Here is a 15,309-nt window from a genome sequence, read left to right as displayed (position 1 = left end):
TCACTGTGATCCCCTTGGCAACATAGCAGTAGGGAGCTTTGCTTTCCAGGAGATGAATCCTCATTGCTCTCCCTGCTGGTTCCCAGCCTCAGGCAGCTCTACCTCCTCCTGGCACTGTCTTTAGCATCCAAACCTAAAGTACTTGTACCTGTCTGAAGGGTGGGAGGTACCATCACTTGGTGTCTCTGTGCGGTTTTAAAGCCTGGGGCTGTTTTATATTCAGAATCTTGCAGCAGCCACAACGGTGATGGCAAGCAGGAGATTACATTTCTGGTTTCAAGCCTAGGGTGGTGGACGCTGAGCAAGTTGTGCTGATTCTGCTGCTGGTCCTGGGAAGGAGTGGAAATTGTATTGGTTGAGATTACTGAATACTACAACAAAACTGGTATAAGCATCAGGAATACAAGAATCTCCCTCAGTGACATCTCAGCCTCAAAGGGATCCAGCAAAGACTTTTAGTCGTAGTGGAATATGGCATCTTCTGGGAATTATTCTGCCGCAGGTTTGACACCCAAATAGACTTTGGATGCTTATAATCATTGGGAACTTCGGGGTATTTAAGTCAAAACTGTACTAAAAAGATACTGAAAAATTTATGTTGTAAGATATAACGTGGTGCAAAACCTCACCCTGTGGGATTACAATGCTCTGCTTGATTGTGTGCCTCAATACCATCTTATTCAGTGGAGATCCACAATGAGGATGTAATGATAACTTTAAGTAAGCTGATGATTTATCTCCTCAGAAAACGCATGGATGTTGTAAAACTGCCTATCAGATATTTTCAGAGTACTATCCTTCACAAGCCCTTATTTAACGCAGTTATATTTGCATGCATACCCTCTCTTCACATTTGCCATTTGTCACTGAGATAGCAAATTACATTCATCAGAATCCATTCATTCCCCCGGTTTCGCTGAATACAGGATTATCTTGGCTGTGTCAGCTGCCCTATGACTGGTAACTGTGAAAAATGGAGGTCGCCTTCAGATATTCCAAACATGTATCTTCAAAGGACAGTAGGTATTAAGCTGGAAAAGATTAATGGGCTTTATGTCATCGTGTTTGTGTGGCATAAAAGTGAATTGTGCAGATTGATGGATATCTTGGTAAAAACAAATGCATTTTTAAACTACTGTCTTGCCCCTTTCCTGACAAGTTTTAGTGACCATCAAAAGAAATATACTGAGATGTTGCCTTAAATCCTAGGCTGATTTTACAGGGCTTTTCACCTTTAGGAAACTGAAAAGATTTTAGTTATTGAGCAAAAAAACCCAAACATGTGGACTGGTAGCAGCCTTCCAGTACCTAATGGATGTACAAGAAATCTGGAGAGAGACTTTTTACAAGGTCATGTAGTTATAGGACAAGGGGGAATGGCTTTAAACTGAAAGAGGTCAGTTTTAGATTAGATATTAGGAAGTAATTCTTCCCCATGAGAGTAGTGAGGCGCTGGCACAGGGTGCCCAGAGAAGCTGTGGCTGCCCCATCCCTGGCAGTGTTCAAGGCCAGGTTGGAGGGGCTTGGAGCAACCTGCTCTAGTGGAAGGTGTCCCTGCCCATGGCAGGGCGTTGGAACTGGATGAGCTTTAAGACCCCTTCCAAACCAAACCATTCTGTGATTCTATGTTTCTATGATTTGCTACTGGCTATCTTATAATCTGTGTTTATATTATCAATACAGGACTATCATGTCTTATTTGTCACATAATCATGCAGTATATAAGTAACTGAAGCACATGCGATTTTGTTGCCGACCATTTGAAAATTCTTCCAAAAACATTGTCACAATTCCCTATTTTAGATCCAGATTGCTTCTTTAGGACTGCCACTCAGCTTGTCTGGCAGGTGCTTTCTTCACACAAAAGAAGACCTCAGCACAGAGACTTGAATAACACATTGTATTAAAAAGTATTGATGGCACGGAGTGATTTCTCACACAGAGCACAAGTAACATTCAAAAAACCCCAATGTATTAGGGGAAAGAGTTATCATTTTTGATTCTCACGATACATGGGTACATTGGAAGGATACGCCAGAGGAAAACTGGTGGTGTGCAGTGAAGCTTGTGACCATTGATGGGATCTTTTTTCTCTGTAGCATCTTTGCTTGAATGAGAACAGGAGGAAAAAAGCCAACCCAGGGTCCTGGTCTAGCTCTGCTCCTCTTGTTCTCTGTGACCTTGGTATGTCAAATCTCCACTTGGAGGCAGACATCTATCAGGACTATCACAAAACTCAAATGCTTACCTGCGTTGGAGATCTGTGGGTAAAAGTGCTTCTTCACTGCAAGGTATTATGCTTTTCAGTGTGTTTCAGTAATACGGAGATAGGCTTGTGCCGCAGTGATAACTGCAGTGGCGTGTCTGGTACCCATATGATACAAGGAGAAATTTGCCCTCATCTATTGCATACAAGCAGAGCTGTAGGGACAGGCACAATAGAGAGGGAGAGACGTTCTGACCATGTTTTAAATTGATCTTGAGTTTCATTGCGAAGTGTATTGCTACTACCTTTTGCTTTAGAGGCAGGGATTGCTGCAAAGCCTTATGTACTGTTCCTTTGGGATGTTGTTTGTATTAATATTTTAAACTTGTAATAAATTTCTAGTCTTTGTTTTGGGGCTTTTTGTTTGCGGGTTTGTTTTTGGGTTTTATTTCTTTTCTTTTTAATTAAATTGCCTTTGGACTTTTAATTATCTTTCACTCCAAGCAAAGTATGCTTTCCATCATGAAGTAGGATATTAAAGCACTAATAATAACTCTCTGTTTCTGGTTTTTAACTTCAGTCAGACCACCATAGAAAACATTCCACTCTAGTTGTGATAAGCATAAGTCATTTTATAATTCATGTGTTTTGTATTATTTTTTCTTTCAATGACTGCCTAAGTAATATAATGGTTTAAGTAAGAGTTGCTTCTTCACAGCTGGTACTCAACAGGTATTTGCTCTTGATGTGGGATCACAACGCTCCATTAATATCATTACTTGCAGGAGACTGAGAGTAATGTGGATTTTTAGTTAGGTTTTTGCACAAATTTCAAAGAATCACAAAACTGAAATCCATGAAAATCAAAGAGCTTTGTCCTAAGAGAGCACATCTTTGCCTCTCCCAGGACTTATGGGTTATCTAAAGATTGCCTTTTTGCCTGTAATTGGGCTCATCTGGGAGGCTGCAAGTTCAGGTAAATGAGAAGGGGGGGATGTTTGGCTCAGGTCTGCAGTGGATTTGAAGCTGGGCCAGGTGATCTTAAAGCTGGGTGAATTGCTTTGTGAACATCATCACACAGTTCGTTGATTGTCAAATTCAGCGTATCACCAGTCTGACACCTCTGCCCCACTTAAATCTTGTTATGAGGATGGAAGCGGCGCCGAAGCTTTGTATTTGTCATAAATACTTGACTGAGGTTCTTTTTGAGACTAATTCTGCAATTATAGACCGTGATGTCATGCCGAAAGGAGCAGACAGTCAGCTAAGCTCTGTGCTTTAATGGTTTCTGTGAAATTAGCAATAATACCAGGAGGCTGAATTTTAATTTACAGTGCTATGAAATGAGTAGGGTTTATAGTGCCTGAAGCACTCACCTTTGGAAGGAGTGTGTGAAAACTTCTGGCCTTAACCATGGCTCATTTCCAAGTGGAATGCAGTCCTCTCTCCTCTTTCGTTTTGGTCAGGCAGACTGCTATCTGGACAGCTGGCCAGATGTGCATGGTGCTCAGGAAAGGCAGCACCTCTGGCAAAGCAGATCCCAGCTGCTGCAAGGGATATGGCAGATGCCTGTGTTACTTTACAAAGCTGGTTTCTCCATCTGTTAGTGGGTTGCAATAGGATTACCAGAGGATCAGGTCGGGCAGAGGGTAGGCTGAAGGGGAGACAGTCAGCATCACGAGCATCATTTGCCCGTACTTTAAGGGGGCAAAACCAGATGTTGGTCTCTTTGAAGCGTACCTCTGCATATAGTCAATTCAAAACATCAGTTCTGTCCTGGGGAGGGAGTAATGCTGTTGGAAAACCAGAAAAGAAAGAGATGGAAAATGGGCTCCATGAAAATAAGCAAGAGAGAGAGAGATGTAAACTTCAGAACAGCAAACTGAGCCCTTGCCACAGATAGAATAACCAGGGACCAGCTAGGACACTCATAGCCTGATCCTATAGTGCATTAAAAAATCTCTTCCTCCTTCTTCTTTGCTTTCCACAACTGGGATTTTGATTCCATGAGACAATGCCTTGAAAATCTGAATTACGTGGTTTGTTCCCAGTGGTCTCTACAAGAGAAGTCTTGTCAGGCATAGAAAGCCAACAGGGCTACCCGAGCAGAGGGGGAAACCTACGTAGGACTGCAGCACTGTTGAAGGTTCAGGGCACTTACAGGCACTGTAGTCAAGGAGTCTTAATGGGTACAGGCAGCTCTGGACTGTGACTGTTAATGGCATGTTTGAGAAAGTATCTGAAGATTTAGGTTAATGAAATTTGGATATCAGAAGAACTTTCATTCTTAAGGAGGCAAATGTTATTTCTGGGGTTACAGAGCATAGGCGCCGACTCAACCATGCTGAACTCAATAAAAAGCCTCTGTTTGGCTTCACTGAGTTTTGAATTAAGTCCACAGAATGTTTGGTAAACTAAAAATGTTACAGCAAGCTTCTGGTGTTCACCATCCCCTTACAACAACAGGTCCCCGAGGGATCAGTCAAAGGCATTTCATGAAAGGGATTTGCTGCGCAGGCAGAGAGCAGAAAGCTGCTTCAGTCTCTTTGCTGTTTGTTACCATTAATTTGATTTGGGATTAGGAAATATTTGTTACAAGTTAGCATTGTTTTTCTATTGTGTATTTTCCAGTAAGATTTAAATTATGATGAAACTTGTTGTCGCATATGATAAAAAGCAGTCACTGCCTCCTGGGTGAACATCTTGGTACCAGGGATATGCCTGAAATATTCAGTAGCGCTGAAATGCTGTTATTTTGTTAGGACTCAAGGTGGCAATGACATGGAAACATTCATTAGATAAAATAGTCTAGGATGTCTTTTGATCAGTTTTCTGTTTAAATCTGTGCTTGATATATACAGCTTGGTGCCTGGGTATATACACAGCTATACGTGTGACAGCATTTGGCATGTCCTGTGGATTGTGCTTGGCAATACCTCTGTAGCGATGTGTAAGTGCACAACTGAGTAGTACTGTCCCCAGACAGATAGGGAAATGAAGTCAGAGGAATGGGGAAACCTGCCAGAGGCCACAGCAATAGAGCTGAGATAAAAACTGAGACACTTTTGACCCTAACATGTATATGGGTACACCTGTATAGCATGAACTCCTGTATCAGTGGCTGCAGTCACAGATATGTGCGTATGCATGCAGTGTTCTCCTGCACACTGCTGTAGAGGGAAGGGTCCTTCAGGGTACTTGTGTGCTTTTAGTTTGCTAGGAAGGCTGGGCTTTTATTTCTTCTCAAATAATCCATAAATAAAGAGTGTAAAGTTGCCAGAAAGTGTCAGCAGACTCTTACTTTATTGTGGCCTTGGATGCGGGCAGGCTTGCGATCATTTCTTCAAGCAGAACATGTCCATCTTACTCCGTTTGCCTTCTGTGAGCAGAGTTGCCTCTGGCTGGTGATGTCTGCATGTAGGTACATTTTGGCTCTGCAGAGGGTGCAGCTCCCAGCCCTGCTGGGTGCTTTGTGGGGCCCTCAGCAGCTTTTCATCATGCCCATGCTGCAGTGACAGTGCAGTCCTGGAGCGCCCACCTGCCCCAGCCTCCCATGGAACTCTTCCAGACCATTAGTGCTCTGAGTGGTCTAACCCAAGGTGCATTAACCCACCAAGTCTTAAAACTTGCTATATTCAAAGTGCTCTCAAACTCGTAGGGGAAAAAACAGCCAAACAAAGAAAACCTCACTGCATAAAAACCAGGAAGGAGGTATTTTTGCTAGCTTCTTTGTATTAAGATCAATGCTGCTGCTATTAAGACCAGCAGTGCTCTTATACACAGTGGAAGGGTTTTCAGTTCACTAGATTTGGTCGTATCCCTGTAAAATCCTGGTGTCAATGACTAACTCTGTGTCCATTCCACTACAAACCAGCCTGAGCCTTGTGAGCCATGCAGAGCCCAGAGGTCTACGGATCCCTATCAGGTGCAGCTAACAAAACCACTGGGAAGGCATCCCCCCTCCAAAATAAATGGAGCCTGGCAAGGAGAGCATGGCCCAAGAAAAGAATTAGATTTATACATATGTATGTATGTATACATAGAAATATATTGAAAACAATCACTGTACTTGCAGCCTTGAGCTGTGAAGCTGCCTACTAAGTGAACAGCTCATGCAGTTCAGCTCCCTTCTTCCTGTGTTGTGGTGCTCTTAATTTGGGGGTTCTTTGATCCACCTATGCACAGCTTTGAAGCGAGCAGAATTTAATCAGGCTCTGACAGGGGATGGTTGATTCTAATACCGGCGTCCAGAAAGGAGCTGTCAATCAAGGATGAGCTTTAATACCTTCAACTTGCAGTTCCTTTAAACTTCTGCTGCAGTTGAGTGGTGCTTGGTCAGCTGTGGAGGAACCAGGCACCTACAAAAGGCACTGGAGGCTCCCTGGCCATGCTTGGGGAGGTCCTGGGGGGCCTGTTCCCTGCCCCCTGCAAAGGGGCAGCATGAAACATCTAATCAAGTTGGCATTTCCTAAGCACATGAGAGGAGAGATTTCCTCTTTGAATACGGAGAAGCGTTCATAAGTGCGCATCCCAAAAGGCCTACTGAGCTTCTGTGAGCCGGCAGGCAAGGCAGGTTTCTAGTCACTTGGATTAAACCTTTCCTTATTGTAGCTGGAATGAGAACAGTGAGGGCAAGGGTTACTTTCCATACCTAATTTCAAGTTATTTTAGGTGGGGATGTTAGATAAAATAGTCAATGACTGGCAGGCTGATAGAATATGGTTTAATTTCAGATTTACTATCTGCCAACACATGCCATTCAATCAGATAAACACAGGATTTCAGCTGTCATCACAATATCTTATGCATACTTAAAAATAGAGCACTTTTTCTCACACCAAGAAGAAACTGAACAGGTTTATATATAGGAAGTGTACACTCAGGAGGCTAGAAATTTTTAAATAGTCTTCCATTTCTAGAGAGATTCCCTATCTTTAAATTAAGGAATTATATTAGAGGTAGCAGAAATTCTCAGAATTGCAGAAGTTTTATCATTGTCATCTGCACAGAATAAATAAAAGCAACACCTTGAGAAGTGGAACTGGATAAAATGAGGGAAATGCCTCTAGTAATTACAGAAGAGAATATGAAACTGTCTATAGAAGAAGAGGGCTCAGAACTTCTCTGCACAGCAATATCGTTCCTCCTCTGGTTTATGAGTTGTCGTCCTTGCTCTAATGTCTCCCCTGGTTCATGTATTGAACCTATCACAGTAATGATTGAGTATCTGCTCTGCTAGGGAGGCGGAGATAGAAGGTGACAAGCTAGCATCACCCCAGCACTACCCTAAACCAGTTTGCACAAGAAACATAATTTAAGGATTCACTGTCTAAAGCTTTCCTCTTGAAAACACACTTTTCTTAGGTGGAAAATCTCATATAGGTACAACGTGGCACCTCTTGTCATTAGTGCTTTACATTATATATTTGAGAGTACACAGATGAGTGTGGCTTTTTGGCTTGAGCACTTAACCAGTATTTGAATTCTTTATTGTATATATCGCTTAGGGAGAGTAGCTGGTGAATACTTTTAAGGCTTAGCCTGGTTTGTTTATGAGGGATGCCCAGAACAGTTTGTTTCTGTGGACATTGTAGGAGCAGAGAGCAACAGGCAGTTTCTCTGCTCACAAATCTTCCCTAGCAAGCAGCTCCTGCCCAAGCTCTGCCCTGCTGCTTTCTCTCCTGCTCGCAAGCCTTTTTCTTAACACCCACATCACCTGTACCTTCAGTCTATTATTTCCTACCTGCAGTTTGCTTTTTCAGGTTTTGCAGTCAGCTTTGATTCACAGATGTCCTTGGTACCAACTATTAGCATTTTCCAGCATAAGCAGTTATTGCCTGCTCTTGTTCCCTTCTAAATTCTACCAGGCTGCTCCAAAAAGAGCTCTAAAATGACGTACTCATCTGCTCAGCATAATGGTATCTTTGAAGCCCGGACTTGTACTTTGCTTCGAAGAGCCACTCTAGCAAAAGGACAGCATTTTCTTCTGAAGAAAAGGGAAAGAAGGCATCTTTTTGGAGAGCGTTCCTCCTGCTGGGTTCCCTGCAGGGGAAGGCTGCTGCCTTTTCTAGCATGTGCAAAGGCACTCTTGAGGAGCTCTGCTACGACAGATCAGCTTATTGCCCTGGAGACACAGGGGCAGCATAATGCCAGCCAAGATGCTGAATTCCCTGTTCCTTGGGCTTCATCCCACTCCAGTTAAGCTTTCATAAACTTCAGAGAAAAACTTGATTATTGGGTTGCAGGTCGCTCAGCTCAGCTGTGGGAAGGTCTTTTTGACTTCCACAGCTCCCTCCCAGAGCTGGGTTTTGGCTGCAGAGGCAATTTATGCTGGGCTGTGCAAGCAGATGAAACAAAGGAATAGCAAGGCTGGGGTGAAGCCCAGTGTAGGTGTTTTTCAGTCTTAAAGGCTTCGTAATTGTGTTTGGTTTTTATTCTGTTTGGCTTCTTTTTGGTCTCCTTTAGAAAAGCTTTTCACACACAGTGATGTCCCGAGCAATTTATTTGAAGTCATTGGTGGGTGGCGCATACATTATGGGCTGTGGTTTCATTGATATGCTCAGCATTGCTAAGTAGATGGCATATTAAATGTTTTATTTACCCTGTGTGCTACCTGTCATCTAATCAGCTTTTGTTTTTGCTGCATTCTGCTTGTATTATAGCAAGAGTAAGTGGTTTCATGTTAATTAAAACTGCATGAAACCTTTTAAAGCCATTTTAAAATACTAAATGGTTTTGCAATAGGTTTGTCGGACAAGGGTTGGAAAAAGAACTCTTTGCTTACCATTTACTCTTTTGTATGCTTATTAGAAGCCCCCCATGTGACTCTTCCATCAAACATTGCATCCCAGTACTCATCTAGGATGCCAAAAGTCATTTATACTGTGCTGAAGAGTGGTTTGCATAAACAGGAGGCAGTTAACAAAGAATACAGTTGTGAGCTGTGATTGCAAATATTGTTTATAAATTACAGTACAGGCACACAATAAAGTCAAAACATGCATCTCTGTGATGTTGTCTTGCTTGCCTGGAGCATTAAAGCATGTTGACTTAAAAGTTTCTTTGCTTTTATTATTTTCCTCCAATGTCTATGATTGGGATCGTTTCACTGTGAATAATGTTGTTTCTTACAGATGGATCGGATCATCTTCTGTGTCTTTTTGGAGGTTGACTACAAGATTTTCAAGAAGAAAATGGGCGAATTTTTCCCTCTAGGTAGGTAAAGTAACCGAGTGCCATCCGACTTGGAAAAATGATGCATCAAACAGGAAACAGTTGGTGTCCTTTCTTCTTTCCTTGCCTCAGCCAGATATTAAAATGTGAACTTTCTTTAAGATCAGCTGCACATAGAGGCTCTGATCCCGGACAAATGCAGACATTTAAAATCTGTGAACCAGCAAAACTACTTGTGACAATGCTTTTGCAAAGTCAAGGCCTGCTTCTATATGCTCAGTGCAGCTAGTTTCTTTATTCTCCGCTGTATCTGTGTTTCCTCCTGAAACCTGGTGTGTGGCGCTGGCTCTCTTGACTTTGAGAAGAAAATGATTTGCACTAATGTATATAGCTCCTAGTGTATATTGCTTTTCCATGCACTTTGTACATGCTTTGCTCTTTCATTAACGATGCTGGTAGGGTTTCTCTGGGTCTGAAAAGATACCACAGGGGTTAGAGCCCAACTGTGTCTGAATGAGAACTTTAAACTTGAGCTGTCCCTGTGCAAGAATGAGTGGGAGAAAGATGGCTCTCACTGGAGCACTTGGGAAATGTTAGCCATTTATCTTATGTTTCACACGGGAGGTTACTTCCTAGAATTTAAGAAAACCTGGTGGATAGTAGATTTGTTAATCCCCCTTGATCCCCTCCCCCATATGCCTGTGATTTATTTTTATCATATATCATTAGAAATCTGTGTTCAGGGGGTTTTATCAGCCCTAACCTTCTCCCTTTTTATTTTGTTTTCTATGACGTTGGTCCTACTATATGTGACAAGATCCAGGTTTTAGTATTTTGTTTTATCACGCATTTCAGAGTGGCAGTCACTTAAATACTCGCTGCCCTGTCTGTCTGTCTGGTGGAATGGGCCTTTGAGTAATAGGAAGCAGAGCTTTGGTGTGGTGTGGGTGTCTATTAATTCTACAGGACCGTGTTGTCACAGTAGCCACAGTGGTTTTTTTCCTTTCTCTTTGGCTGGTGGTATGGAAATTGTGATGTTTCTGTCTCATCTCACTAGAACAAAGCTTTCTGTAGATGACTTTGTAATCTCCAGTTTGTGGTGATTGACAGCTGAAACTTAAAGACCTATTGAATTATTCAGGTAGCATAGAATGGTGTCTAACTGCTTAATATTTTCGTCTGGAGCACATTGAACATGCATTTCAAAGACTGCATTCATGTCTAATCCATTCATTGTGTGATATAATTTTTTTTGGCCGTGTACCCCAACACATAGGATAAAGTGGCAGTGCTCTGCCTACATTCTTGCCCTTCAGATTAGGCAAGAGTAAACTACAGTGTCAATTTGTCAACAGATTAGAGTAATAATACTCGCCTTCATCATTAAGGTCTTTGAAATCATGGATTAAAGGCTGGTATTGTTGTTATAAATGTAAAACCCGCTTGGGTTTGAAAGCCTGGGAGACAAGAAGATGCCTCAGAGCTGAAGCATGACAAGCCCAAAGGGGAAAAGAGAGGAAGATGAGAGATTTATTTGTTTTGGAGGTTTTTAAAAACCTGGCATTGTTGAACTCCTGTCCACAGAGAACATGTGTGGTTGTGTGTCATGTTATATAAAGACATATAATTGTGTTACACCACATTATGTAGATGATCGGTTGTCACACAGTTTTAAGAGTATGTTTATCCTCATGCATTGAAACATTTGCAGGTTTTTTTCTTGAACTAAAACTGGGAATTTGATATGCGACCACAAAGAGGGGGGCGTGGTAAGGACCCTCTAAGTTGCAGCAAATGCAGTGGTTGGGAGGGATGTAACTCTCCAGAAGGGTTGGTCCAATGCTTACCCAAACAGCTGTCCAGAGAAGGATGTTTTGGTGCTCAGCAACCACAGTCTCGTATGGATTGGTAAAAGATCTTAGGGCTCTTTTCCAGAGTCTTCCCACTGTAATTTTCTCTTAAGTAATGATTCTGAATGACAGTTTTGATATGCCTTAATGATGCTGTTTTCCAAAAGGACCTGAGCACTTACTGGCTGGTGAACCAGAGCTTTAAAATGAAACACTTTAGCATCTAAAGCTCAGAGAAGGTTTTCCTGTGGTTAGGTCAGTAGTCAGTGATTCAGGAGATCTGATTGCAATGTCTTAGATTACCACAGACATTTGGTATGGCCTTTTAGGAGTCACTTAGATCTTCAGCAAGGAGAGCAGGGAGTATACATGCTACCCAGATGGCTTTCCATAAGCATTCCTGGAGAAATGATCAGTATTTGGGTCTATCTCCTGGAGAGCTGCCCTAACAATCAATATACAGTCTGAGGCTTTCTTTGCCATCTTGAATTGATGCTTTTCTGCAGGGTAGCACCACTACAACAGATGTCAGCAGAAGTGGGCCCCATCCTCAATCACCTATAGCCTACTGGAGAGAACATCAGCTGAAGGTCTGAATGGTTTTTACCAGATGACCATCATGTCTGCTTTTTTTCTGGTGTCTTGTGAATTGCCATCTGCATTTAACCTAGTGGACTTGGATGAGTTCTCAGCAGACTCTTCTTCTGTAGGGATATTCCATCTCCCTGCAGGATTGGTTTCTTGCACAGAGGACTTCATCAACATAGCTCTGTGTCAAGGAATTAGCAACTGTCTCTATGTTTGACAGCTAATTCCTGATATTTAGACTATGGAAGGAATTGCCAAAACTCTGGTGTTTTTGTTTTGGTGTTAAGTAAATCTATTAATGTAGTGAAATGAAAGTCTTTAAGGATAGACTTGCCCTAAATTTAAATTAATAGGACACTATCTGAACTCTCGTAGGAGAGAATAACACTGAGATATTGCTTTAAGCTTAGAGAAAAAAACATCAAGACATTTTTAAAGCATGTCTCACATTCAGAAACATTATGAAATGTATCTACTTTAATAGATGTGGACGAAAAAGCTTAGAAAGAATATATTCATGGAGTTATATACATAAATAGTTATTACTTTAAACCTGGTGCATTAATAAATCCAAAAAGATATCGAAGTGCTTGAGCTAGTCAAGTGATAATGAAATGAAGCGAGAGTTACACCTCAGTGCATTAGAGTAAGTGGAATATAGATATGGGGAAATTGTTCCATTAGTTGAACATATCATTAGGCCTATTTTGCAAGTGGAATGCCAAAGAAATTAGTGGAGTAATAGTACTGATATTAAGACAACTGCCAAGAGCCTTGTCATTTGCAAACTTTAAATATATAGGGGGAAGAGGCAGACATCTAAGTAATTTCATGTCTTAGGAGTGTAGCAAAGCTGCTCAGAAATGCTGAGACAGTTGTCACAGCCTCAGCATTTCTGATTTAATCTCAGTAATCAGTAGCCTGTACAGAACCCGAGCCAAAGCCAGCATGTTCCAAGGGGAGCACCACTTCATCTGTTACTCAGGCTTAGGATCTCAACCTAGTGGTTGTCCAGAAAAGCACTGGGTTAGAAAGTAAAGAGTCCTGATCCACACAGAATTTTCTGTTGAACCTTTGGGGGTTTGCTGAGGAGGGTTTTTACATCCTGGTAGAAAAAGAGCAACGATGGAAGACTCTTTTGGTTGAATAACCAGCCTCCTGTGCTTAAGATGGATCACTGTTTTAATGTATTAGGTGCAACAAACAGAGACTCTTTCTAATCATTCTTTTTACCAGTTAAGTCCTATCTCCTGGTGAAAGGAAGTAGCCCACCATTCCCTTCAGCTGTGCTGGCAAATTCTCTCTGCTTAATCCGAGAGAATGTCTTGCTATGTATCTTTCAGGCAAATAAAATATCCTTCCCTGCAGTTCTGGCTCAGCTGGATTCATTGCTACTGGTATTATGAGTGAGCTTTCTGGGAAAGGAGCTGATACTTGTACCATTTTTTCTCTTGGAAGTCATTGTTTCTACATGGAGCCTAGGTACTAGACATTACTTTTATTGTTAAATATATAAATTTATAAGCCTGACCAGGAAATGGTATTAAAACCAGTCCCCTTGAAAACTTAGATATACCAACAGTTGCCTTAGTGATCCATACTTTTACAGTGCTGTCATAGGAGTAAAATAAAGAGTATTTGTCAATAGTTGCCAGCTGGAAGCAAGGATACCTTTTTTTTTTCCCATCCCATATAGTGTGTATACCTAGCTACTTCATGTGTCAGACAGATGATCCTCTAAGGACCTTTGACAAATGCTTATTTTTCATGGTGGTTGTCGTATATTATGAAAGGTTAAATTGTAATGCTTAAAGTAGTTCTAAATCTATCATTGTTATCAGTGGATTGGAGAAGGGAATAATTTTGGGGGGGAAAATGTTCTTTACACAAAACTAATGTTATAAAGGGTATGTGGAGCTGCAGCATTCAAGGTTATATTGCAATCTTACTACTTTAAACAGAGTAACAAAATTACTTCACTAAAGCATTGCTAAAATTGTTAGAGAGAGGACAGGTTTGCACTTTTATTAGACCATTTGATAGATGGAAGATGCAGGCTTTTAGACTCCGTGTCCTTTCAGAGCTAATGAAAGGATGCTGAGCCCAAAAGCTTGTTCATTTTTTTTTATTTTTTTTTTTTGAGCCATATCAGTTGGTATTAGGAAAAAGAGAGAGAAATTGCTTCTTCTTGAAAAAAAAACTTTCTGCTCTATTCCAGGTTATGACATTTATTGCATTTTCTGCTTTTGTCCTGGTTGATAAAAACACTGTCCCCTCTACCCAAAGCATATGGATAAGAGCTACTATTAATTGCCCTGTTACTTCAGGAGGATGCACAGCATCCTAGTTGTGCATAAATGTGCAAATATATTACAATTGCAGAGGAAATTCATTGTTAAGAGATCTCCCAGGCTTGGAATCAAATTGGAAACTGTCTAAATGGCTGAATGAAGGGCTTTGTATTAAAAAGGCAGATCCCTGCACTAATACGTGAGTGAACTCTTAAGTAGAGATTGTAATTTCTGTACTGGTATTGAGAAGCATCACCCTTACTACTTAGTATGGCAGACTTCACTGGGGCTGAAGCGGTCCTCAGTGTGAGCAAAGGAATCGTAAGTTAGCCCTTAGTAAGTAATCCTGTATCAAATGGGTAATTTGTTTGATAAATTTAGCCTCTCTATTTGCATTTGCAATGTTCATGAGCTGATTAGTTTCCTTAATTCGTCACCTGAATGTATTCCACAAAATATTTTTCATGGGCTTCATTTTACTATGTGGAGAGGTGCCAAGCAGTTTACTGGAAGCACCTGATATCCTTTATCTGAGATTTCACTTGGGCAGTGATGTGCCTTGTAAGTCATGAGGGCTCTGTTTTTTCTTACTGGTTCAGGCAGGCGTGCAAAGGCCACTGGCAATAGACATTAGGGAGTAAGATTTGGGGAAGTCTGAAATCCCTTTGGCTTTCTCCTTGTGATGAACAAGGGCTTCTTCAAGACCCCTTGCTGAAGGACTTGGTTCTGAACAGTTGGGCAGAAGCAAGCCCTGCTGTTTCCCATGGTGGTTCCTTGCCTCTCAGTAGCTGAGGCTTCAAAGAAAGCATTACCTGTATGAGGGAGCTGGAGGAGCCTGTGCACTGGAATAGGATGCTGGCTTTGCTCTAGTTCTCTCTCACCTGATGAAGTATACTTCAACATAAATAAGATGCTGTAAAAAAATTTCTCAATCCAGAAGTTTAATATAGACATAATGCTTAAAGCTTCTGTGCATTTTACATGTGTTTGAAACTTACCTCATGAAACCTCAAGCTAACTAAAAGTTAAAGGTGTCCATAAAACCTGTGAAACAAAATTTTGCTATGGCTTTTTGTCTTCGTTTGCTATGGCATTGATGTGCCAGTCCTACACTCATTGCAGTTGTCTGTCTTAGCTGCTTTTGCTAGTATCTCAATGTAGTGCTGGAGGATGCACAAGCAGCATTTCAGGAGTGGTGCTT

At 41.4% G+C, this 15,309-nt stretch overlaps 1 protein-coding gene across 1 annotated transcript in view; it reads left to right on the top strand.

The window, feature by feature from the left end:
• The window catches only part of LOC133213780 (ADP-ribose glycohydrolase MACROD2-like), a 108,547-nt gene that overhangs the window by 11,550 nt on the left and 81,688 nt on the right, over positions 1-15,309 (top strand). The window contains exon 2 of the mRNA XM_061356272.1: positions 9,340-9,421. Coding sequence (XP_061212256.1) covers positions 9,340-9,421 — 82 coding nt within the window. The remainder of the gene's footprint in view (positions 1-9,339; positions 9,422-15,309) is intronic.

The sequence above is a fragment of the Neopsephotus bourkii genome, unplaced genomic scaffold (assembly GCF_033783945.1).
Source record: "Neopsephotus bourkii isolate Nb327-2 ecotype Australia unplaced genomic scaffold, CSIRO-AGI_Nbou_v1 NB_845, whole genome shotgun sequence".
Lineage (NCBI taxonomy): Eukaryota > Metazoa > Chordata > Aves > Psittaciformes > Psittacidae > Neopsephotus > Neopsephotus bourkii.
The sequence above is the reverse complement of the archived record's forward strand: the minus strand, read 5'-3'. Positions and strand labels throughout refer to the sequence as shown.